The sequence below is a fragment of the Pangasianodon hypophthalmus genome, chromosome 15 (assembly GCF_027358585.1).
Source record: "Pangasianodon hypophthalmus isolate fPanHyp1 chromosome 15, fPanHyp1.pri, whole genome shotgun sequence".
Taxonomy (NCBI): Eukaryota; Metazoa; Chordata; class Actinopteri; order Siluriformes; family Pangasiidae; genus Pangasianodon; species Pangasianodon hypophthalmus.
The window spans coordinates 7,317,378-7,343,651 of record NC_069724.1 but is presented as its reverse complement, the minus strand read 5'-3'; the positions used below and the strand labels follow the sequence as shown (position 1 = coordinate 7,343,651).

At 37.3% G+C, this 26,274-nt stretch overlaps 3 protein-coding genes across 8 annotated transcripts; 2 read left to right on the top strand and 1 right to left on the bottom strand.

Annotated features, from left to right (window-relative positions):
- Positions 1-32: 32 nt before the first annotated feature.
- Positions 33-4,464, top strand: sumf2 (sulfatase modifying factor 2). Its single transcript, XM_026938469.3, is given in 10 exon segments — positions 33-444; positions 1,514-1,661; positions 1,910-2,024; positions 2,145-2,189; positions 2,286-2,359; positions 2,361-2,434; positions 2,527-2,582; positions 3,749-3,833; positions 3,937-4,078; positions 4,224-4,464. Coding segments are annotated over 10 exon segments (921 nt in total). The 5' UTR covers positions 33-368; the 3' UTR covers positions 4,330-4,464.
- On the bottom strand, positions 2,092-13,891 carry phkg1b (phosphorylase kinase, gamma 1b (muscle)). Of its 5 annotated transcripts, XM_034311497.2 has the most exons (13): positions 13,873-13,891; positions 13,647-13,787; positions 12,761-12,875; positions 12,500-12,678; positions 11,166-11,220; positions 9,781-9,846; positions 9,389-9,552; positions 9,132-9,222; positions 8,816-8,969; positions 6,415-6,540; positions 3,994-6,252; positions 3,207-3,296; positions 2,092-2,588 (listed from the first exon to the last, which is right to left on the bottom strand). In XM_034311497.2, the coding sequence occupies exons 3-11, from the start codon at positions 12,841-12,843 to the stop codon at positions 5,986-5,988; spliced, it is 1,185 nt and encodes a 394-aa protein (XP_034167388.1). In that variant the 5' UTR covers positions 12,844-12,875; positions 13,647-13,787; positions 13,873-13,891; the 3' UTR covers positions 2,092-2,588; positions 3,207-3,296; positions 3,994-5,985. The 5 variants fall into 5 exon arrangements, with proteins under 5 accessions (XP_034167388.1, XP_026794775.1, XP_026794778.1 ...); XM_026938974.3 differs by lacking the exon at positions 13,873-13,891 and having other exon boundaries at positions 13,647-13,866; XM_026938977.3 differs by lacking the exon at positions 13,873-13,891 and having other exon boundaries at positions 12,761-12,844; positions 13,647-13,866.
- bicdl2l (bicaudal-D-related protein 2-like) lies at positions 12,959-23,632 on the top strand. Of its 2 annotated transcripts, XM_053240039.1 has the most exons (8): positions 12,959-13,213; positions 14,216-14,297; positions 14,393-14,867; positions 16,552-16,674; positions 18,471-18,626; positions 18,784-18,863; positions 19,009-19,129; positions 23,058-23,632. In XM_053240039.1, exons 3-8 carry the CDS (start codon positions 14,448-14,450, stop codon positions 23,376-23,378), a joined length of 1,221 nt encoding a protein of 406 aa, XP_053096014.1. In that variant the 5' UTR covers positions 12,959-13,213; positions 14,216-14,297; positions 14,393-14,447; the 3' UTR covers positions 23,379-23,632. The 2 variants fall into 2 exon arrangements, with proteins under 2 accessions (XP_053096014.1, XP_026794773.2); XM_026938972.3 differs by lacking the exon at positions 12,959-13,213 and having other exon boundaries at positions 14,019-14,297.
- Positions 23,633-26,274: the final 2,642 nt, after the last annotated feature.

Genomic DNA, 26,274 nt, shown 5'->3' with positions numbered 1-26,274 from the left:
GTTTGAGAAGCCACTATTAGTCCTGGTACATGATTGAAGAAGTGTTGTTTAGGGTGTGTTTTTTGGGCGTGGAGTTTGCTCCAGCTGAGTAGATTCCCTCTCAAGTCGCTTTTCTCCACACCAGCAGGGGGCGATATTCCTCAGCTATAAACAGGAAGAAACTGCACTGAAGCAGAGACCTGAGTCTGCTAATACCCTGGCGCTCAAGTTTGCGTGAATTATTCGACTGTATTGCATTTTAAAAATATTTGACGTAAAATTAAAATGCCTGCAATTCATTTATTTTAGGTTTTTCGTTTTTAAGTATTGTTATAAAGTATTGAAATTATTCTGAGTTGTTTTGTGCGGCTTTAAACAGCTCTGCACAAATGGCTATGAGGTTTGTAAACACCATGTTGTTTACATTCATATTTTTATGGAGTCACATTATGTTGTGTGTAACAGGTAAGATGTGAAAGTATCCCAGACATTTGATCGTTAAATGTAATATGATATTTATATTTTACCAGGATGGTGTTTCACTTGTGTTTGTACAGTTTTGTATAGTTGAGCTGCAAATCTAAATAAAAAGCAACAGCACATTTGGTGTGTTTGACAGATGTTCCTTCATCATCACAAGTAACAAAATGTGAAGTGTGAAGTAGCAGATGTTAAGCTGTGAATAGAAAAAAAAACCCAAATTGGTATCAGCTCAGAAGTTTTCATCTCCCCTTTTTAGTGTGATATAAATATCCTGTAATAATATACATGACCATCCTTTGCCTTTATAACTACTGACACTACTATTATATACTGACTACTATTCCGACATTATTTCTATCCTCTGAACAATTTTCTGCTCCCTCAATTTATTATATTTATTATCGTATTGTTTTTTTAACGTTAAAATCGCAAGGATTAATGTGTATTCTACTCTTAATGCAACATTTTATTTGTACATTTTTACACTTGAAGTTTAATATATGATAGACACAGACACGGCTTGCAGAAGTATTCACCCTCCGTACAACCTGGAACTGAACTGGACTTAATTGGGATATGGCCTAAATCACAAAATAACCCATTATATTGATCTTTTTGGCTTTGGCACAAAAAAAAAAAAAAAACAGTGTTGGCAGAACCCCAACACTGCTCATCACCCTGAAAACATCCTCATATTGAAGCATGGTGGTGGTAGCATCATGCTGAGTGTTACCCTTGACCTCTTCGTTGCTTCTCTGACTAATGCCCTGTTTACCCAGTCACTAACTTTGGTGGACAGCCTCTTCTAGGCAGAGATGCAATTGTGCCATATTCTTTCCATGTTTCAAATAATTGTATTATTATTATTATTATTATTATTATTATTATTTAATATTCAATTCTTTAACTCAGATCTGAGAGTATCATGTGCAAACCTATAACTTTTTCCAAACTATTTCTGTTGATTTCATTTCTAAGCTGGAAGTATTTTTTGTAGGTACATCCAACTATATTTCTTATTTTGTTATTTGCTATATTTGTTTTGCTCCAGCTGATGAGAGTATGGTGTTGGTTCCTGGTGGGAATATGAAAATAGGAACAAACGCTGCTGATGGCCGAGACGGTGAATCTCCTGCCAGAGCTGTGAAAGTTGAGACGTTTAAGATGGACAAATATCCTGTAACTAACTCCGATTTTAGGTGACTGTCCAAAAGCAGTGAGGAATGATTGAAGAAATTGTTGAATATATTGCTGAAACATTGGTATTCATGGTTAAAGATGATTGATTCATTAAAACACAGAGAAACTGGAGTGACTGAGATTGGTCAGGATGATCATAGCGTACAGCATTTAGCACTCCTGGTTATCTGCTAATTGGGTTGTTTTTTAAACATAGCACAAATATCACAGGAGATGCATTGAGTCAAGAGCATTTTTTTTTCTCCAGGGAATTTGTCAGATTGCAAAAATATAAAACAGAGGCTCAAACATTTGGATGGAGTTTTGTGTTCCAGGATTTTGTGTCTGAGGAGCTGAAAAGCAAAATCACTCAGAGAATTGAGGTATGAGCACACAGTGACCCTTGTGTTGATTTCTTTTCTTTTTTTTTTTTTTTTTTTTAAGTGCAGGTACTCCAATTTCGAGTCATTTTATCTACATTTTTATTTGTCATCCCCTTTTAGTCTGCACCCTGGTGGTTGCCAGTTGAGAAAGCATTTTGGAGACAGGTAATTTACTAATTTCTTCTTGCACGACTTTTTCATTCAAGACTTCAGTATTGAGGTTTACTGACACAATCTTTTTTTTTTCCTCATCAACTGTAGCCAAGTGGACCAAATTCTACCATCAAAGACTGTCTAGACTCTCCGGTGGTGCAGGTGAGCTGGAACGATGCTCGCTTACTGTAAGTGGAAGAAGAAAAGGCTGCCCAGTGAAGAGGAGTGGGAAATAGCTGCACGTGGAGGGCTGGATGGTAAACCACATGTCAATCAGCATTACCAAAGAGTTCTCTTCACTTTGGGGGCTTGTTGTTAATGATTCCAATCCTTCCAATGTGTGTTTCAGGAAGGACGTACCCATGGGGCAACAAGTTCCTCCAAAATCGCACCAATTTGTGGCAGGTCAGTCTGGGTATATTTTTGTGTAAAAAGAAAAACATGTGTTAGTGCTGCAGATTTAATGACATTTTAATTTCGATCATAGTTTTCGTCTTCCTTAAATAATGAAACACTGTGATGTTGGTGAGCTATGTTTTTTTATTGACTGGTGCACTACATCACATGCTCTGTTTGGCTGCCTGTATATTTTGAGGATGTGCTCAGTGACTAGAAATTTTTTTAATAGATATTTTAATATTTATACATTTAAAAGAACATTATCTTATAAGGTGGGAAATACCCTGTTTTATGTACATGCAGAATGATAGGTAAGGAATAAGACATTGTTGTAGTAAACTAATCAGTGATGAGGTGGTGTGATGTGGCCTGACGCAAAGCGGAGTAACTGTTACCAAAAGTGTTTCCTGACAACATACCACAGCAATTTGTCAATTCAAACAATCTTTATTAAAAACTGACATGTACATTTTATTCGTTTATAGTTACATTTATGTTGTGGAACATCCACACAACAAGTTAGATCTTATTATCACTTACTGTACGTTATAGTGGCTATAAACATTCCCTCATCTGTCTCTTTTTTACTGTCTTCAAGTTAATAATACAAAAAATGCAGAATTTTATTACCTCAAACTGCAAAGCTGTCTGTGCTGAAGACTTTCCTGTATCTTTATTGCTTTATCGCTGACTGTTTCAAAGCGCTGACACTGGAGACTCCTTCCAAAAGTGGGGAAAAGAAAAAAAATATATATATATGTGTATATATATATATATATATATATATATATATATATATATATATATATATATATATATATTGTGTGTGTGTGTGTGTGTGTGTGTGTGTGAGAGGGAGAGAGAAAGAGAGAGAGAATAAAATGTCAATAAAGTACAATACTATAAAAACACTACTGTATTTGAATGAGTGACTTAATACAAACCTTGCAACCGACACTATCAGAGCTGCTTTTATAGAAAATTAATCAACACCTTGTGACCACAATTGATGTAATTATCGTCATGTAAGTCATGTAAGTCATCATGTAAATATCAAAATCATGATCAGAATTTTATTCATTACTGTGCAGGCTTTCATTTATTATTGTATTTTTTGAAAAGGTAGATTTTGTTAAAGCATGATGTGTGAAATAATGGAGTGTTTATTGTAGGGGTCTTTCCCAGAAGAGGACACAGCTGAAGATGGTTATCATGGCGTGGCTCCTGTAACTGCGTTTCCTCCACAAAATAATTACGGTACACAAGTATACATCACAAAACATTGAAAAGAGAATTATTGCCAGGAGAGAGTTACATATGTGCTTGACGTGACATGGTGCGATGTGATGTGTTATCCCAGGACTGTATGATATGTTGGGTAATGTTTGGGAGTGGACGTCTACACGTTTTACTTCACCTCAGATCATGTATGTCCTGCGCGGGGCGTCATGGATCGACACAGCTGATGGATCAGCCAATCACAGGGCACGTGTCACCACCCGGTCAGTACTGACTTCCTCTTACTAGCTGCTCTTCAAACATACTGTTTATTACATTTTATCTTCTTCCTCTGTACCTTTATAGACACACTTCATCATTGTGGTTTATGAGGAATAATTTTTCCCTCTACCTTGGCTTTATCTGTAGAATGGGCAACACGCCAGATTCAGCGTCGGACAACTTGGGCTTTCGCTGTGCATCAGACTTCAAGACCAGAAAACAGAGCAAGAGCAAAGGAAAAACTGAGTTGTGAGAACAAATCAATGATTATGTCAGCAGTCAGACACTTTAATAATGCATCTCTCCTGTGGAGACCAGAACCAGACATTGATTATGGAAAATCATTCCACTTAGCACTGTGAAAATAAAAACAGCATTTTTAACATTATTATTATTATTATTATTATTATTATTATTATCATATTTATGTTTTTAAATTATTTTAAAGGTTAATACAATAGATTCTACATGTATGCTCACTGCTCACTAGCTCCTAAGTTTTTGCTCTATATTGAACTTACAGTGACTGATCATAATTATTCAGACAATTTAGGAACATGATTCCATGATTGGGGTGTCAAAATTATTTTCAATATTCTTTCAACATTGAACCTCCGGCAGCCTGCATTTTAAGCATTCAATGGTGAGACCGTCTCAGGCTACAATCTCATTTTTTATAATGTTTGCTTTGCTCTTAAATGGTTGAGTTTTTTTGAAAAGCATAGAATTAGCAAATAAATGTACTTAACTAGCATGCATGCTACTGGCATGAGGACGTTAAGCACATTTAATGCTTTACTTAGAAGAATAAAGTGATTTTTCTGAAGTGTTCACCTAGGTTGTTTTGAAGGACACTTCACTTGTTTCAATTGTCTGTTTTTCCTTTACATACATATTTGTTAATATTAAAAAATGGGACATAACTGGCACCCTAATCGTGGAATCACCCATAAATCAACCTCCATTTTTCACTGTACATTCCTTCATATGTGTAACTCATTTAGATTAAAATAAAATTGCTCTCATCACATAAACCAAACAAAAAAATTTTAAGTGCTAAAATAAACACAAGCAGACAACAAACCAAAAAGAACGAAGGAAACCCAATGCTAAACCCAATGACAGGCAATTATTTAAGTTTTCCAAGCTCAACAATAGCAATCACAGTGAGTTATGTCTAATTAACTGAGGAAACCAAAAGTTATGAGCATGATCATGGTTAGAATATGGGATATTGTGTGGCCCTAATGTGTGTGAAAAAAAAAAAAAATATATATATATATATATATATATATATATATATATATATATATATATATATATATATATATATATTTTTTTTTTTTTAATATATTTTTTTCATTTTTATTTGTTAATAAATAAACTGTAGGTAATTGTGAGGCAGTGCCCCCCAGTGGCTCAGAATTTGCAATTTGCAGAACCTTTGATAATGCAACATTTGTATGAAATCATTTTAGAGCAGTGGTTCTCAAACTCTTTGTAGCCAGGGACAGATTTATTTTAGGAACATTATATAATTGTGTACAACAATATTTGTTTACTGATTAGAGCTATAGAGCATTCTAGTCCTGATTTTCCACTGACAGGACACGTTAGGTTCAAGTTAACATTATTTACTTGCTACTTGTTTTTGAGTTGTTGGTATGGATATAGGTTTGGATAAAAACCAGTTCAAGTGCTAGTCAAACAGGCTAACAACCATAAGCACTCAATAATAAATGTAATAATTTTAATAATGGTGAGTTATGTTTTCACACACCAAATTAAAATATCAGGGACCCACTTAGAGAACCACTGCTTTGGGGGCATTACTCAATTTTCATCTTGCATAATGCTTCATTTGATTATTCATTCTGAAGTTTCCTTTTCGCAGTCATGTGGGCTTGTCTCACAGAGTCCTCAAGGACGTATCGCTCTCCTCAGCAGCAATAGACAGCAGGATGAATTTGGGAGTGTTCTCAAATAGAGCTGCTCTATTTTGAGTCTGTCCTTTCTTCACCCAATGACCGTAGATTTTAAAGGCACAGGCATCGATCATCTTCCGCAGCGGTTTGATGGCATATGGGTCACTGCGAATCACTTCCTTAGTCACAGGTTTGGCCCGGCGATAGTTACAGTAGATGCGCATGGTGGCCAGAACGGTCAGGCAGATAACCTAGCAAATGACACATTTCTTTAAGATGCTCTACATTTGCCCGATTTTCCTGAGGTTCAATAAGATGGTATTAAAAACATTTCTTTCAGTTTTATAAAACACTCAGTTGAATAGCATTGGCAAACATCATAGAGAAAAATGTAGTCAACTCTCTGCTTTTACCTTGAACTTCCTGTAAGGGCTGAAATGACGGACTTCTGTGACTTCATACTGCTGGAAGAAAGAGTGGTTCAGGGCCTCTGTGGCTGTGTAGCGGCTTCTTGGATCTACCACCAGTAACCTGGAAATCTACAAGAACACTCTGTTATAAAGCCTGCTTCTCTGAGTCAGACCTGTTACAACAAGGTTTATTTCCACAAGGTTTCAGGGAACCTTTGGGGAAGGAATCATCAGCTGGTGGGCCATGGTCTGGATGTGGACCCAGCAAAGTATTTCAGTGGAACAAACTTAAATATTGTAGCAGAGCCCGTAAATGTATGAAAAGAACTGTCTGTAGTTCAGCGACTCTAGTTTTCTAAACATGAGCTCAGCTTCTGTAGCTTGGAAAGGGAAGTTTTCACAGACTTTCATAGATATTCAATTTTATTCATCTTCTCATGTTCTGACATGGCTTGTTGAAAAACGTCAGCTAAAAAAGAATGGACAGACGAGTATGCATTTATTCAATGCATAAAATTTTAAACACATGGTAATGTTAAGCACTGCTATGAAACAAAACATAGCCATTCTGAATTGCCTTTTACATTGACAGTATATATCCATTAACTCTTCATTAACAGTTACTGTTTTTGCCATTCATTCATGTTAGTTGCTAATGTGGGCCTTTGTAAGCAAGGAATTTTATATAACTGAACCTTCATACATTTTAGTTGAATACCCCAGCTTATGGGGAACTAAACCAGGAGTTAAAGCTAAAGTTTGAGAATTGCACAGTTCCTTAACAAGTTCCTATTATGGATTTCCAGTGCACTGCAGGAATTGTGATAGTTATGCAAAGTAAAATAAGCCACATTTGTGCAATGTAATTGTGCACTGAATTGTGCAATAAAATTGTACATGCATTTTGCTGCTAGGTGTGAAGTGACTGTGATGAAAATCCAAGGCCATGGTTCTGTGCTTTAAAAAGAGTGGGATGCTCCCTTCAAGTAAAAAGAGAGACCTTGCCCCTTGTGGAGGAGTTTAAGTGCCTTGGGATCTTATTCACGAGTGATGGGGAAAGAGGAAGCTTAGTTTTCGGAGTAAGCTTTCTATTTCAATCTTGACCTTATCCTCACCTAAGGTTGCAAGTACAAGTGGCAGAAATGGGATTCCTCCCAGAGTTGCTCGGCTTACTCTCCATTATAGAGTAGCTCGAGTGTCTGTGTCCATGTGGTGGCCTCCATGTACTCTGGTGACCTCCCACCTCCTACAAATGTATCATTACCCTGTGTGTGAATGAGTTCATGTGTGTGTACGATGGACTGGCATCCCATCCAGGGTGTATTACTGTGTTGCACAGTCTTCCTGGCACAGGGTCTGGATGATCCTGACCAGGATAAAGCAGTTACTGAAGGGAAATGATTGAATTATAGATCAAGTTCATTACAGCACACAAAGTCCAATAGTTCCTGATTAAAAAGTACCTTCTCTGGGGCTCCTGAGTGGTGCAACAAAATTGTTTGCTCTATCGTTGGGAGATTGTGAGTTTGAATCCTGATGATGCCATAGCCATGCATGGCCAGGAGTCTAGAGAGCACAACTGGCCATGTATGTGGGTTAGAAGGCTGGCATACTCTCTCTCTCCTTGTCAGTCAGAGTGACACTAGCCAAGCTCAGGTGTCTGTGAGCTCACGTATGTGGAAGATGGTGGATAGAGCGTTCCTCCAAGTGTGTTACGCTTCCCTTTGAAACAGCATGAGGAGCAGTTTGAAAAGTATGGCCCAGAAACTAAAATTGGTCAGACAGAGAGGAATCTTGTAAAGATACCCATGAAAGGGGCAAAAAGTGTACCGTGGCCAGATTAGGGTTACCCAGACCCGCCCCTGGAGCCAGGCCTGGGTGGTGGTGTCTGGTGACTGTGCCACCCAAATAACCCAGTCAGGCTCAGCCCAAAATGGTCACCTAGAGCCATCTTGTGGGCTCACCACCTGCAAGAGGATGGGTGGGGGTCAGTTGCAATGCCAGTTTGGCAACTGAAATAAGATGCATTATCTTTGAAAACACAAAGAATGTCACTTCACTGGCGGGTAAGAGCCTCAGTTAATATGTGAGATGGCAAGGTATGGACTTTTCCCATCTCGCATACTAACTGAGGCTCTTTCCTTGCCAGCAAAGTGAGATTCATTGTCCCCGAGGCCAGCTCCTCTTGCAAAGGTCCAGTCCATTGAACATGGTGCATGTGCTTAGTAGGGTTACTCCAGTGGAATTGTGGCTAAAGTTTCTGAGTTCCTGAAAAACTTCCTAAAAAGGTTTCTGCAGTGAAAACATGCTTAGTAGGCCAAGAGCCTGCCATGTCCTAGACTAGACTAGACTAGACTGCTGATTTAGAATTATTCAGATCTGTCACTGAGCTACTGAGGCATACCAGGTCTTTCACAGTGTCTGAGCGGTCCTCCCACTCTGGAGAGCTGAAGTCGTATTTCCCATCCAGAATCATTCGCAGCATCAGCATCTGCTTCCTGTGCCAAAATGGGGGTGATCCAGCCAATAGAGTGTACATGATTACCCCAACGCTCCACCTAAAAGAGAACACGAAGAGGTAATAAACAGTCCATAACCTATAACAAAAGAACTAGTAGCATTATCATGTGATACTGGATAGATAGATAGTAGTACTTGGGATCCTTTGTACAGTTACAGAAGAGAATCAGATGGAATAAATGATAGCCTACTATACTTACAGGTCAATAGCAGGTCCATAGCCTGCATGATTGGGGTCCATGGAGCACTCGATAATTTCCGGAGCTAAGTAACCTGGAGTTCCACAAACCTCTAAGGACAGAGAGGTATACAAGTGTATATCCTAAGGTGCCTCTTACATCCACTACACATTACAACTTATCTAAAAATAATCCCCATTTTCTATCCCAAATCATTGTGGAATATAAATACTAGCTTTCTGTCAAAGCTAGTATTAGATATACATAGAATGACTCACCATTCAGCCTCTGCCCTGGTTCTATCTGAAGGGAGAAGCCAAAGTCGGTCAGCTTAATGATCATGCCATCATCTAGCAAGATGTTTTCTGGCTTTAGGTCTCTGTGGACTATGTTATGGGTATGAAGGAACTCCACCACCTCTAGGAGAGCACGCATGATCTTTCTGTTTTAAAACAAGGCATCCAATGAGGACGCATCTTCATCAATATCTTATGCCAGTGGTTAGGTTTGGGTATTATTTGATTATTATTTAAATGATTTTAGCTCTAATGATTCAAAGTATATGATTACTTCAGTTCTTCAGATTACTTCTTAGATGATCACCAAACTACTGTCACATGACAGCACCAAATATTGTAATATCAAATCAGTAAAAGCACCAACCACCAACCTTGTCTCTTTCTCACTCAGAGTCACTTTCTCTGTGAGGTAATCAAACAGCTCTCCCTTCTTCATCCTGTTAAAAAGGAGCTGAAATTGACTATGAATGTGCTTGAGAAGTAAAAGACAATAAAGTGTTTTAAATCTTCTCATTATTGTTGTGACAAAAACTACATAATTAATTCAGTGCATTCAATAAGTGGAAAGTTTGAATGTTTGCGAGGTACAGTACTGTGCAAAAGTCTTAGGCACATGCAAAGAAATAATGAAATTAAATGTTTCTACATAAAAAATACTATAAAGAGCAGTAAACAGTAATAAATGAAACAAAGTCAATATTTGTTCAGTTTTATAAGGAAGTTAGCTGTAAGTTTTACTGAGCTTCTTCCAGAACCAGCCACAGTTCTTCTGGAGACTTTGACTGTCACACTTGCTTCTTATTTTTGCAGCAAAACCCAGCAGCCTTCATTATGTTTTTTGTCTGAAAAGTGTCTCTTACATAATCTGCTGCTTTCCTTAATGACATGCAAACATTTTTCCGTAACATTTAATTTTGTGCTGGAAAACTAATGTTTGGAATCTAAAAAGTTTTGTACGGAATCAATAAGTAGAAGTCATAAAATAAAAATCTATAACAAAGTTTGTACTAAAAAAAAAATAGGGTGCCTAAGACTTTTGCACAGTACTGTATAAGAAGAAATGTGCAGTGCTTGTGATATCTCTGGAAGCAAGAAAATAAGGGGAAGCTGTTCTGAGAAACAGTAACTAGATCTGTTTGTGCTATTTGTGGCTAAGGACAAATGAGAATGGCTCTGGGTATTGAACACAGAGAAGGAGTCAACAAGATAGATTTTCTGTACGTGTTTGGTTAGGAAATTAAGGATTTGGCCTCCAGCTGACATCAGTCTAAATCAATTCAGACTAGGGGTCTCAAGGTCAAGGAAAAACTCCTTGAAACAACATAAGGAAGAAACCTTTAGAGAAAACCGACTGAAAAGGGAACCCATCCTCTTCTGAGTGACACCAGATAGTGGGATTGTAAATCACTACAGTATACAGGTAGAAGGTGGAAGAGTAAAGGAAAATGGTGCAATTGAAATGATGTTCACTATAAGCTTATTTTATAATAAGAGTCTTAGGATGAGCACAGGCAGTCTTTATGATTACAGCAATAAATTGTTTTTGTGGAGTGCAAATATTAGGGTATCCATGCAGAAAGATCCAAGCAGAAGTAGAGCATCAGGCTGTTAGAATCGCTACGCTCTTAGCAGCATGCTTATTGGTTGCCATAGCAACAATACGCAGGAATACCAAAATGTTTAAAATGTGAAGTTCAGGTGCTACTGGAGATTCTCAAACTAAATGGGCAGGGAGATGGAAGATAGTAATACTCACAGGTCAAAAACTAAAAAGAAGAAGGCCTTGGACTCAAAGCAGTCTTTCAGCTGAACTGTTAAGAAAGAAATAGAAAGTATCTTTTGTACAGTTCAGTTATGTGCTTCGAAAGTGAACACAATTCAGTTTCAATTTCTAATAAATGTAGAGTAATGGTGTGTATGACCAAAAGCATAATCATACATAAATGTTGCAGTTTGTACACTGTGAAACAAGGACAGACTGCAAGTCAACTTGTGAGACATGCCTGGTGATCTGCTGGCTAAATATTGTAATTCTTTGTTCTGTGATATTAGGATGAACAAAGCTCTGTATTTGAAGGTATGCACAAATTTATAAAATGTGCTTTCGACATAAGATGGCAAACACACTTGTTGTTCAAGTGGTCAAAGACATGAGAACACTATTGCAAGGCAACTGGGATTATTATAGCTCATGGCTTATGATAGATTTAAACTGCATTTATGAGAAAATTCCATGTAAATCACATGTGGTATTCACAACTTCATGCATTTTAAGATTCACATGTCTATATTATTTTAGAGTTTACAAGTTATGATGCAAAATTAGCAATTATACGTATGGTGGAACCCACCAAAGTTTGTTTAGCGATTATTGGTAAGTGTAACTGTGTAATAAAAGCCATACAGAGTCTTTTCTCAGTAATCCACTAACATTTATAAGGAAAATGCTAATATCCATGACAGGTGTGTCTTGTTTTCACTGTCTCTTTGCCTTTAAATTGATCATATAAAAGACTTAACAGCTATATGCTAGTTGATTAATTAGCCTCAGCTAACTAGCTTATGCTCAGCATATTTAACATATTTACGTTAGCTAGCAACATTGTTCTCACAGCTTTTACCACCTAAAAGGTGAGGAAATCATGGCATCACCTTTATAAGTCATAAGAACAAATTCACAATATCTATATCTTTGAACACACTGACAGTGTAAGCTAGCTATTTCTCTGAGTGAATGATTTTACTAGCTAGCACATAGCTGTAGTGTCTTTTACACAGCCAGTATAAATGCACAGTGACAGCTGAAAGTAAATACAGCTGTCCCATTGTTGGTAAATTACCATGAATAGACACAGTTCAATTCGAATTACTCTGTAATTACACATAGTACCATCCTGTCATCGCCCTTCTATATGTTCCTCCATACTGAAAAGATAAGTACTGAAAAAAAACTTGTCAGCTTGCAAAATCGTTATTATAAAAAAAATCTTCATGAGATTATTCCCCACCCATTTTGAATGTAGCACTACTGTACTGTACTGTACATTTTCTTTAACTGTTTTCAGTGATGATAGTCTTGGATGTTCATACTTATGTTCTTCTGTCCGGAGACTTTCCGAAGGATGTCAATCTCTTTTATCGTGGCCTCTTGAATCTCTTGTACCTCCTGGGTGCTCATTTTGTCTGATGGCATGATGTCTATAATCTTTACAGCATACTCCTGACCGGTTCGCTTGTCCACGCAGCGGCGAACCACACTACTTACACCTCTGAGAGAAACAGTAAATACTAGGGGTGAAAATGATGTACATTTTCATACATCTTTAGCTTCCGTGTGTCAGAAACACTTACCTTCCTAGGATCTCCTTAGGTTCATATTTATCGTAGAACTCTTGTCCACCCACCCACTCTGTGTTCTTGTCATCTTTGGTCATCCTGAAGATTCAGAGAAGCTGATCTATTTTAACTGTAGAATTAAAAATTGTAGTATTGTTGATTTAGTTCCATGTAGAACTTACTACAGCAAACAAACAAAAGAGTACATTCCTATCTAACAGAGAGCCTTTGTGAAAGAATTCAACAGATATTCTGAAGTTTAGGTTGTAACATTATAAATGACACCACAGCAGTACTGAATTCTTCTCTCTAAGGAGACATCTATTGAACATTTATGGAAGGAGTCTCCAGTGTCAGCTCTTTGTCACAGTCAGTAAGCTTTCTGCCACAGGAGAGTCTTCAGGACAGAGATCTCTGCACTTTCTGGTTTCGCAGGAATATCAAGGGGGAGAAATAAAATAGAGGCTGGTGAGGGAATGATTGTTTATAGCTGCTCTAATGTAAGTGCTAACTAACTTGTTTCACGGATGTTCCAAACAAGTACGTGTAACTAAAAGGATAAAAAATATGATGTGTCATTCAATAATAAAATAAAAATTATAATTGTTGGGGAATGCTGTGGTATAAGATGAATAAAACACTTCAGGATGTACTGTTATAAGAAAATAATCAACTTTTACAACAGCAAATGTTTAATTCTTTACATAATGTCCCTTCAGTACTCTGAAAATGTAATATAGTCATGATGTACATGTTGCAAATATGTTCTTGCGAAAAGCTAACCACCAAAAAAAAAAAAAAAAAATTGACAGACTGAATATTCTAAGAAGCATACACTCCAAAAAACATTCTGCTAACTTAAAATTGTTAGCAGTGCTACCTTATTTAACACATTGTTTACCTACAAAACACGCTTCCTCTTTCAGTCCATTGGCTTCATAAGCTGCCTGAAGAATACAGTAAAACTGTTAATGCCCAAAGCACGTCCATCTCCAAAGCATTCAATATCGTTCCATTCTGTCTTGTCCGAGGAACTGAATGACTGTGAAAAGAAATGATAAAAGTCAGTGTTGTTAAATCATTCCTTTTCCTTGTTCCTTTTCATAGTCTCTGTGCTTCACACTTACACAACCAGTGGGAAGATAGATTGCTATAAATAAGCTGGCATCGTTATTTAAGTAAGGCTGGCCTTTAGAAGCACAGGCTGTTTTCACATTCAGTACCCACGTGCTGAGACAAATTAGAATTAGCACTAGGATAACATTTTTAGGGATCAGCATGATCGCTCAGATCAGTAATTTAAGAAATAGTGACATTAAAGAAAGTCAGCTTCCATGTTATTACTACGTAGAATGCAGAACAAAGGCTTCTCTGACGGCATACAACAACAACATATTTGACATATTTACAGTGTAATATATGATATGCCTAACCCACTCTCATAAATGTGTCTGGGCATGTGTATCTTAGCTACAGTGCAAATTACGTCAAGCGAGAGAGAAAGCCTTTGTCCCCGAGGCACAGGTGTCATTCTTTTGTGTCATTACACGAGGTGAGCACTGAAAATGCACATGCTATTTCTGTCAAAGAGCTGGAATAACAAGTTTGTACTCACATTCGGTGTTTCTGTGGTGCCACCCATTCAAGTCACATCTCACTTGCTCAGGAGGAAGCATTTGGCTTCAGTAACTTCTCAGAAGCAATGGAGGGCTTTAATTCGTATTATACAACTCATCTGAGTGAGGACACACCAGCGGCTTTCAGAGACCTGTTGCAACCATCTCATTCCATCGAAGATATCCATGAAACCAGCAGGGATGATCGAGGGGCAGGTCCAGTTTCTGCTGTGGAGGATGAAGCAACTTTTCCGGATACAAACACAGAGATGTTGAGGCCAACTCCATCCATACTAGATGACAGAGAAGAACAGCTGGAAGAAGACAAAGACAGTGATAATGCCAGTGTGATGGAGCAAGGTGATAGAATAGAGCAGATGAACCTGGAGTCAAAAGATCCAACTTTGAGTAAGCCCATTCGCTTGTTCTTAGATGAAAGTTTACCGGACCTGCTCAGGAGTGGGAGTCCACTCCGGAGACGAGTATCAAGCCCAGTGTCAGACACGGTGAGATATTAAGTATATAATTCAATTACAACATATATCATACAATAGCTAGCATACTATTATGCTACATTATACAAGGACATTTCTTGTTGTAAGTGGTTTAAGTAGTTGCTTCAAGCCACCAGCGTGGACCGAAGATTATTTTGGGGTTCTCATGTTGACTTTAATGGAATATAACTAGGGATATTTTTCTTCTGTTTTGTCTTTTACCCAGGTTTAGAACCTACCCAGGCAGCAAACTAACATTGGTCCAGCTTCTATTATAACCTAGTGCTTGCACCCAGTCCGGCTGGCACGTGCTACCTGGTTAGCTAGCAAAATAACATTACTGCTGTATAGTATACTAATACCAACCTGATCTTATTTTACAAATTTGTATAAACTGCGGTGATGTGGTTAGACTTTATTTAATATTGTATGAATTGGGTCACAAGAAAGGGTATGAACCCTAATCTTAACTGCTGAAACTCTTCATACGAATTGAGTATTGCAAATAGTTGTAAATTTGCTAGTGGATAATAGTGCAGTAAAAAAATTATTATGCCTGATAAATAATTATTAACTTATAGTTTATTACTACTGATTTAATCCATATAAATAGTCAATGTAAATCCATGTAAATAATCCATGTAAATTTAATCAATGTAAATATATCCTGGACTATATTTTAAAGACAGGAAGAGCTGAAATCTCCACTGGAGGCTTCCGAGTAGGTTGATTTCTAGGTCCTTCAAATATACAGAAACTGCTCTTATTGCATACACTGATGTTGCTTTTTCCCCACACCTTCCAAAAAGATGCTTGTTCATGGCTGCTCTAAGTGTGAGAGTGTGTGTGCAATCTAACCTAAGTGTGAGAGTGTAGGTGTTTTGACCACTCACCTGGATAAAATATTACCAACAATGAACAGCAAAAGACATTAATTTTAACACATGATTTGTATGGCTATTTTGTTCATCTTTTCATCATAGTTACAAACTGTGTATGATGCAAAACAGACCTGCATTTGCATAAATCAGACCATCGACCACACGATATTCTGTGTAAAAATGACAGCCATGCTGGGAAGGTGGTGTAGAATTTAAATGCCTTAGTCTACAAGCTAATACTGATAATAATGTGAACTATGCTGGTACATACTGGTCAGAGCCCAGATTCCCAAAAGCATCATAAAGGTTATATAACTAATAGAGAGTGTGCAAATGTGATGACTACAGAAAATTTAAAAAATGCATCTTTTCATGTCTTAGTACTTCGTGTCTGAGATTTCTTTATGATCCTATCTTGACAGCCTAGTCTTAGTATGGGTCATGTGTCTCACGTCTACGTAAGTGAGCTTACGCAGTTCAATGAAAGGCTTAGTTTTTCTCAGCTGGATTAACAAGATTCCACTTGAGAAATGTGGACTTGCTGGGTTTCGGACATCATACACCACACATCACGTGACGAGCCTCCCTGTGCTTAAAAAAATAAACCTAGATTAAATCTAAACCACATTACACTAAAAATAAGCATTTTTCAAAGGATAGTGCACATCCTGTTGTTTGTATTGTAATCTGTTTGAAGAGAAACATGAAAGTTAAATGTGATGTGAACAGGTTTTACAGCTCAAGAAACATAAAATCCCAGTGATCATGTAAATGGGTGTGTTTGTTGACTTGCTTTGCGTGTGTTTGTTCTGCAGTTAAAGCAGATGCGCCGGGAGGTGGAACTGTCTCGGCGTAGGAGCATAAAACTGAAGGCTCAAGTGGATAAACTTCAGGAGCAGAGTCAGGATGGGCTTGTCTGGAGTCAACACAGAGAACGGGTGAGACAGACAGTCCAGGCCTCAAATCACACGCAGTTACTTAATTACTTAAGTTGCCCAAAACTAAGAAACCAGTTCTATGAATATACAAAGTAAAGAAGCACCGAGCTCCACTCACACACACACACACACACACACTCCTTATCTCATAAACTGGTATTATGTGGCCTGCATTTGCACACTGAATGTGGCATCATGCATATTTTATGATCCAATATCGTGCCTGTTACATGTTCAGTAATATTTTCCATGAGATTTCCATTTAAAGTTTCAGCTCCTGGTTTCTTAAAAGAATGCAAAACAATATATATATTAGACTTTGATCAAACTGTCCTATCAAATTAATCCTAACCAAAAGGATTTAATCGTAAAAATATGTTTTCCTAGTAATTCCTAGGGCAGGATTACTATTAAATGATTATTAAATAGAAAACTAAAACTAAACAAACAATACAAATATTGCTTCTCAAACTTTAAAAAAAAAAAAAGAAACAGATGAAGAATTTTTCCAGGGGAAAAAAAGTAAATAAATATACACTAAAATTACTAAAATTAAATATACAAAAAAATTGGCTGAGCCCTAAATGGCAAATTATTAAGCTTTTAATGGTTTTAACAACAAATCATTGGTCAGAAAATGAGCAAGAATTAAGTAAATGCACTCCTGAGAGCTCCTGTGCCACCATTTACTCGTTTACTTTTGCTGTTTGGTGAAAAGCTAGAAACAGGGAAATTCACTTATATAGTGTTCTTGTATGCAAAGGTAAAATCATGATAATGATTAAACCGTTTGATGTAAAATTCAAACTAATACATGACTGGATGTACAAAATTTTCCAGAAATATCTTCTGGGATTTTTTTTTCTTAAATGATTAGTCATTATTTATATTATCTGCTACACCTGATGCAGCCCATGAAGGGCCTGATAACACGCTCATAAATAGAAGCAGGATTGATAGAGCAGGGAGAGATCTACAGAATTTGTTTAATTCTTGCTAATTTCCTGACCGATGATTTGTTGTTAAGACCATTAAAAGCTTAATATTTTGCCTTTTTTTTGCCCAGGAGTGTATAATAAGTAAATTTTTTTCACTAGTCTCACATTCATTCAGATTTTTTTTTTTTTTTTTTAACCTTTTTTTTAACCTTTTTTTTCTTCCCACCCATTCCCATCCAACAAGTACTAAATAGGGAAGGCTAACACATGCTTCCTGTGAGACAAGTGAAGCCAGGCAAGAAAATCTTTTTGAACTGCTGCTCATGCTGCATCACAGGGCAGCGTAACACCCGGAGAAAAACACTATCTACACTCTTCTGCATACACAAGCTCACAGGCACCCCTGATTGGCTAGTGCCACTGTGACTGACAGAGGAGAGCGAGTATGCCGTCCCTCCCACCCAGAGAGCATGGCCAATTTTACTCCCTTGGACTCCGGTCTCTTACTGTGCCTATTGCCCTGTTGTAGTAGTTATTGTACTGTCTTGTGCTGTTTGCACACGTTTGCACGTGCACTTTATGTAGTAATGTGTAGTCTCCTGTAGTTCTGTGTTGTTTTATGTAGCACCATGGTCACCAATACGTAGCACCATTTCCCCAATACATTTCTTTCTACAGCTTTCAACCGCTGTCATATTTGGAATTGCTGTCATATTTGGAATTGCTGTCATATTTGGAATTGCTGTCATATTTGGAATAGCTAGAGCCAATTTTACTCTTGCCCTTTTGTTATTGTGCTGATTTTGGGGGAATATATTCGATTCAGCGTGTTTGATTTTTATCTTTGCTAATCTATAGGTGACCGAGGAGATTCAGTCCATTGTAAAGCTCCTGATCCCTCTGACTGATTCAGAGCCAACAGCAGATCCTTCTTCCACGAACAACTCACTGGATACGGCACTGACTCAGCTGAAGAATGTTGCACGCACACTCGCTCTCAACCACACATCTCAGGTAAATCTTCACCATCCTCACCATTTCATCTCATCAACCTCAAACCTGCCTACTTATCCTGAACTCAGATCAGTATAGCTGTTTCTAATGACATTATCAAAGTTCAGACTTATGGCTGATATTTGGATGCTGTAACTAAAATTCATATCATTCTCAGGGAAAAGCTAAAGAAGGGACGACAGATGAGGTTGCTGTATTACAACAAGCTCTACGGGACCGAGATGATGCTCTTGCAAAGTAAGTGTATAGTTTTTGTAGTAAGCAAATGCAAAGGAATCGTAAATTACAGAAATTCTGAAAACCGAATTTTGAAATGTTTAGATTTTTAATGAGTCTGTTTTACTTCTGACATTTACACTGTGGCACAAATCGAACCTGATAGGAAAAAAGCCATGGAGTCTGAGCTGCTGAAATGCAAGACAGAACTGATGTCACTGAACAATCAGCTCCTGGAGGCAGTGCAACGGCGGCTGGAGATGGCTATCGAGCTGGAGGCCTGGAAGGTGAGTTTATATGGATGGAGAATAGTCTCCTAATTATTGACAAATTTGTGTACTTATTTGTTGAATTGTTGATTAAACAATTGGTGTTGATTAATTTTACAGAACGTTAATGGAAGGAGTCTCCAGTGTTAACACTTTGTAACAGTCAGTAATATCTTCAGGACAGGAGTTTGCACTGTTGCGGTTTCTTGTAACATGACAAGTTGTGGTCAAGAGAGTGAAAAGGAGAGGCTGATAAGAGAATGATAATAGTTTATAAACGCTATAATGTAAATGATCAGAGGAACAGAACTTTCACAACATTAAATGTTATGACATGTCAGTATGATATGTCATTCTTTATTAAATTAGAAAATGTAATTGTTGGCAAATAGCTGTGGTATAAGAGGAATAAAAGACTTCAAGATGTGCTGTTATAGGACAATTTATAGGAAAAACTTCAGGCTGGTAACAGTAACTCCGTTTTGCATTGGGCCTCTACACACCATGCTGTTTTTGATTATTTTCCTATAACAAGTGCATAATTAGACTGAGAAAGATTTTTGACTTTTTATGATTAGATTAGATGTAGACTGTTCCAATTAATTCGAGTCTAAACATTTAATAATAAACATTTATCAAATCATATATACCTATTCATTGGTCAGATTTTCAAATTTTAGAGAATTTTTTTTTTTTTTAAATAGGGTGTTCAAATACTTTTGACTGGTGGTGTACATACACACATAACTGAAACACTCATATACAGTGTGATGTAGGTGTGCTTTATTATGGTTTGTGTTAAAAGTATGCAGTGGTGTGTGGGACATGGGGTTATTGTGTAGAACTGTTGTCGTGTTGTTCACGTTGAGAGACAAGTCGGAGTTGGTGAAAGCCAGCAGAAAAGATTTCCACAACATCAAACATCAAAACACAAACTAGATAGATTTATGATGTGTCTCTTAGTGATGGATGATGATACACACATCAACATCTGTCCAAATGTTTGAACTGCTTCATTGACATCTTTGTTTTGTTTCAAATTTTGTTGGTATGTAGGCCAATTTTATAAGTTTGTGTTCCAGAGAAGTGGTTTCTGGGCGGTAACCATTATTAAAAGTGAATGGTTAAGAGTTCAGGTTCTACAACATACCATAAATAGTACTGACTAGATATAGGTGAAAGGGTGTGTATGTGTGTGTTCTTGACTATCTTTGTCTTTGTGGCTACAGCTCACATGTGTTCTTACAGACTTGCTTTTGTTTAAACTCATTAGGTCCATTGAAAATGAACGGAAATGTAAGATTATATCACTTCTGTAAGTTGCTCTGGATAAGGGCGTCTGCCAAATGCCTTAAATGTAAATGTATGTTTCTTGTGATTCAGACTTAATAAGAAGGTGGAATGCTATAATTCATCAGTAGCTGTCAATGTCTAAAACACCCAGCACTTTCTTTGTACACAACATTTTAAACTGAATAAGTAATGATTTTGGCAGGACAAACTTGTGCCAGATCAATAAGTTAAGGACTGACTGAAATCCCTGTAGGGCTGGATGTACACTCTATGGCCAAATGTTTGTGGATACCTGACCATAACACTCATATTTGCTTTTTGAACATCACATTCCAGATTTAGTCCCCTCTTTGCTGTTATAATAACCTCCACTCTTCTGGGAAGGCTTTCCACTAGATTTTGGAGTGGGGCTGTGGAGATTTGTGCTTATTCAGCCACAGGAACATTAGTGAGGTCAGACACTGATGTCAAATGAGAAGGCCTGGGGCGCAGTCAGTGTTCCAATTCATCAAAAACATTTTCAGCGGTGTTGAGGTCAGGGCTCTGTGTAGGCCACTTTAGTTTTTGCACTCCATCCTTGGCACACCATGGCTTCATGGAGCTCACTTTGTGCACAGGAGTGTTGTTATGCTGGAACAGATTTGGGCTACTTAATACCAGTGAAGGGAAATCTTAACACTACAGCATAAAAAAAATAAATAAATAAATAAAAAATTCTAGACAATTGTGTGCTTCCAACTTTGTGGCAGCAGTTTGGGGAAGAACCACATATGGGTATGATGCATGTGTCCACATACTTTTGGCCATGTAGTGTAGTTAACAAGTATATGTTAACTATATACTTGTTTAATGTTAGCTAATTCGAACATATGGCGATAGATTTCATTTCGCATTAATGAACTCAAGAGCCCTGAGAGCATGTGAGATGGGGAAGGGGGAGGGGCTTCCAGGTTTTTCAGTTAATATTGGAGAATTCAAAACACTTGTGCAAATCATTTCAGATTATTATGTCAGAGATTAAGATGGCACAATATCATCTCCCTTTTTTATTGGGGAGATAAAGACTGCTCTTTTGGCATATTTTGAACTCGTTCTAGTGTACTCCAGTGTTTGTGGCGCTCCTGTGCAAAATGTTATAGGTTGGTAGGTCTGGTAATATAAAATAATTCGAGAAGATGTCACTGCATATCATGGCAGTGTAATATAGATTATTGGATGAGTAAATACTTCTATTAATCAAGACTACTCCAAAAGTAAAATCATCCAGCCTAGAATTAGTGCACAGTGTTAAGTGAATGTGTGTGAGGTTGCTGGTACATGTAGCTGTGTCTCTGCGGGATTTTTTCAGTCTGGAGCCAGAATGGCCATCTGGACTGTGGTCTGCTTTCAACGCTGTTTTTAAAACCCAGCAGTCTGTGATCTTAAAGGATTACTCCAGCATTTTTCAACTTAATCTTTATCCACCTTATCTGTAGTGTGTTGTCTGTTGTGCAATTGCTATGGACATGAATTTCAACATGTTTTTTTCTGTAGTGCAAAAAGCACAGAGGACCTGCTTTGCTTAAAGCTCACCTATAGTCTAAATCTAAGAGCAGTTGTTGAACTCTGTCAAGTAAGGGATAAAATATGATGGGGCTGGCTCTTATAGGAAAATAATCAACTATGGAGTGATTTGATGCAGACAGATGTGAAATGGAGTTATTACCAGGCTGAAGTCGATTATTTTCCCATAACAGCACATCCTGAAGTGTTTTATTCCTCTTATAAAACAGCAATTTGCCAACACTTACTAATTTTCATTTATTAAAGAATGACACGTTGTGCATTTTGTCCATTCATCATCAGGTTTAATGTTGTGGAATATGTCCACGAAACATGTTTGATGTGTTGTCACCTACATTATAGAAGCTATAAACAGTCATTCTCTAACTAGCTTCTATTGTTTTCTTTCTCTTGAAGTTAATTAGACAAAAAAATGCTTTTTTTTTCAGCTGTCCTGAAGACTTTGCTGTGTCGGAAAAGTTACAGTTAAAGCTTTAGCTCTGATTGTTACAAAGCGCTGACACTGGAGACTTTCTGTAGATCTGTTCTAGTGAGGCACAGGAGCAATACAATAAATAGAAATTCTGATTATTTACACTTTTTCATTCTGATTATTTACACTTTTTCAGGGGGTTTTGTTTTATCCATGTGCTATCAGACTACATTAGTTATTGTACACTGACAATCATACAGTCTTAGCACTCTACTTTTGTAAGTAGTCCCATCTCTTAAAGGATGAATTATACAGATTTAGTTCTGAGTAAGATATTTTTTGCATAAAAGTTTATTAGCTGCCTTAACAACTGCCCTAGTCTTCTATTTGTTTTCTTTTTCCAGTACAAGGAAACAGAAATTTGCATCTGTTGTATTCATACATGAACTACAGATGCAGTACACAGAGATTAAGTTGAAAATTGCTGGAGTATTCCTTTATTTTTTTTTACGTTTCTGCCCCTGTTCCCATCTTCCCCTGTTAATTGGAAATTAAAAAGAGCACTGCATTGAGCGCTCCAATTTCAGCCTCTTGAAGAATGCAAGGAGTTAATAATTAGTGCCAAGCTGCTTCTTGTATAGGTTTAACATTAATTTAATTTTCATGCATTTCTATTAGGATGATGTACAGACCATCATTCACCACCAGCTCCTGAGTCAGCAGCAGGCAGAACAGGCCCAGAAGAAGTCCAGAGGTTTCGGTGTACTGCGGCGCTCCAAGCAGCCCAGTCCAGTCCAGTCTCCAGTCGTGAGCCAAGCATCCTCTCCTGCCTCGACGTCCCCCAGTACACCTGTGGCCCAGCGCTGGAAAGACCGACTGAGACGAGGACGCTCCAGTCGGCCTGCCTCCGCTGTCTACGACCAGTCGGCCAGCCCAAGCCCATTTGACTCTCCAGTCAGCAGCAAGGAAGACAGTTTTCAAACAGTCTCGCTTGACTGAGCTTTCCTTTTCATCTGTATTATAGGCTACACAACTGTCAAAAAAACTGAAGGGGTCAACTGATGCTGATTTCTGAGATTCTGTTGTTTTAGGAGTGTGAGATGTATCTACACATTATTTTGTGTTTTACTTTGAACTGGTGTGATTCCCAAAAAAATGACACTGGACAGGCACAAATGCTTCTGTTGTAAATTATGTTGTAATTATGTAATTATTTTAATGATTTACAGAATAAAATGGATTTTATCGACTTATCTATGTATACAAAAATAATCATTACCCTGCATTCACATTATCAAGCATCAAAGAAACAGCACCAAGCAGCAGTAATAAAAGTGAGGCCAATGAGACCACTACAATAATTAGCAGGTTCCTCTATTTTTAATGACCAAAGACCATAGTGCCACCCTGTTTTCTACTGGCTACCAAACCCAAAGCTTGTGAATTCACAGGTTCACCTAAAGTCAGCACTAAGCAAAAATCACTGCTAAGAGAAGCAAATGCACATCTTTCACAGCATGTGTCCTTTCCCCTTCAGTGAATTGCCTTATTCACTGAGTGATTGCTGCTTTAGCGATCAAAAAAAAGGTGTAATTTTCAGGTTTTTGCTGTAGCAAGGGGTCAAACATCATATATTATGTTTAAAATGGTTGGCAATTCTTCCAATGTGGTTAGCGTACAAATGCAGAAAGAAAACTTTTTGCAGTTTTATCCTTTCCTCAATTTTCTTACAATATTAAAATGGATTTTATGTGCTATACTGTCATGTATGCCATGTATAAAGTCATGTCTACAAAATACTGTATATATTCTGGCTGCTAGTATGTCTTATTGGATCTTAAAAAAAACAAAGCTGGATGGACCACACCCATGAGTGTAAACAGTACAAAGAGTCCAACATGACGAGTTTGAGTGACATTGCTAGTGTGAACGAAAAGTTAATAGTCAATACACATAATAATTCTGAATGAAGAAGAAATGACATGACACCATAAATGTTCTGAAATCTTAAATGTTCTGTATATTTATTTAGTTGGACACCCATACGCAAAAAAAAAAAATAAAAAAAACCCAATCAGCATGCAATGAGAAGAAAACCCACACAAACTGACTTCAAGTTTTATAACATAAGAAAGAACACATAACCGTAACAGGATCACTTCACCTGCTCAGACGAGCGCTGGTGCAAGAGCTTGGCCCCAAGTATTGCTTTTTTCAACAACAGTATTTTCTGTGCAATAATCTCACTGTATAACTCTGGATTAATCCTATATATCAATAACAATAACCAGAAAACTGTCAAAACCAGTTTGTTAAAGTTCATGGTCCTCGCTGTCAGACGCAATAAAAGGACCCTAAAATTAACATGAGTTTAGATTCAGTTCGTGGTACAGTCAGTCACGAATGAAAGAACCATATACAACACTATATAAGTGCACTATATAAGTGCAATGTACTGTGCTTGACGTGCTGGTTACAAAAAAAAAAAAAAGGGCACAAAAACCCAAATTCATCAGCTAGATAAACCATAGTAAAGCACACAAGACATTGACAGCAAGACATTACCGTGAGAACATAATCCAAGATTGAATTTATCCACAAGAAACCAAGAGCTCTGGTCTCCAATGTTCCATGCAAACAAAGTTATGTTTCAAGTATTTCATTAATTACACAACCAATATCATTATTCAATATGTTATGAGGATTGTTGTGGAATGAAAATGATAAAAACTGGCACATATGATCCTAAAGTGAAATGGATACCCTCTTTTAAAGCTGGTTTGTTCAAAAAAAAAAAAAAAAAAAAAAAAAAAAAAAAAATCCACAGCTTTAGTAATTTCAAAGGCAACCCATTCTGTCTTCAAGACACTAAGATTGTTCATACTTTGATTAGACTCTAAAGAATCAGTCATTATACATCTTTTAAAATAAAAAATGAGTCATATATTACCTGTTAAGGAAGATATTTTAGAAAATACACATTTGCTAGTGAATTTACACACTTGCAATACAATCCATCGACCACAGACAACTGTCAGTATAAGTATCTACTACAGGATATTCACGGTTCAACCATGAACGAGCTACACGGTTATTACGTTATTAGACTTAAATCTGTTAAAACACACCACGAACATTCGGTGTTTAATTATGCAGCATGTTTCATAATCCTAAAATACCATTTCCATACATATACACATAGACTAGAGGGTTACAAACAACCAACAGCCATAAAATATAAATATTTTCTTTTGATTATTCAGTAGTACTAATTCATGAATATGTTCAGTATAGTAATATAAAATACATTTTAGTCACAAAATACAGAGACACATCCACGGTGGCTTACAGGTGGCCACATACGACACAGTGCTATTGAACCTGATGAAGAAAAGTTTCAGAGTATAAAACCCGGCAGCATAGCTCTTAGAACTTAACGTTACGTATAGTACTTTTGGTTAAAAGATCAGTTCAGACAAAATTAAAGTTTAAACAATTTTCCCTAGCTCAGTCATGTTCTTTCATAAAACGCTGGAGTCTGTACGAGACTCTGAACAACTTGATGGCAGAGGCAGATTTAGATAAGTTCGCAGGCTTGGACAAATGATAAGTGCCTTAGTGAGACCACCGGGCAAGTAAACGCCCCAGTCCCATGTTTTAGTTGCTAAGAGACCTAATTGACAAGGCTAAAAAGTGGTAGCTAATCTAATGTAATAACATAATGCATTAGAACACACCAAGCTAAATGAATGAGTATATGTAAAAATGTTTATGTAGCACTCAAAAAGTTACCAAATTGTTGGCAAGCATTTTGGCAACGAGCTGTGGTGATCTCTCCTCACATCGCAAGTGAAACAAACCATTTCTGTCTAGATCTTTCACTCAACATGTTTAA

Coding starts and splice junctions, on each gene's coding strand:
- phkg1b (XM_034311497.2), bottom strand. CDS start 12,843: ATGACCAAAGATGACAAGAACACAGAGTGGGTGGGTGGACAAGAGTTC. Junction 9,553..9,780: donor CTGAGTGAGAAAGAGACAAG/GTTGGTGGTTGG, acceptor GTTTTAAAACAG/AAAGATCATGCGTGCTCTCC. Junction 9,223..9,388: donor ACCAGGGCAGAGGCTGAATG/GTGAGTCATTCT, acceptor CTCTGTCCTTAG/AGGTTTGTGGAACTCCAGGT.
- bicdl2l (XM_026938972.3), top strand. CDS start 14,191: ATGTGTCTGGGCATGTGTATCTTAGCTACAGTGCAAATTACGTCAAGC. Junction 14,868..16,551: donor CAAGCCCAGTGTCAGACACG/GTGAGATATTAA, acceptor TTTGTTCTGCAG/TTAAAGCAGATGCGCCGGGA. Junction 19,130..23,057: donor TCGAGCTGGAGGCCTGGAAG/GTGAGTTTATAT, acceptor CATTTCTATTAG/GATGATGTACAGACCATCAT.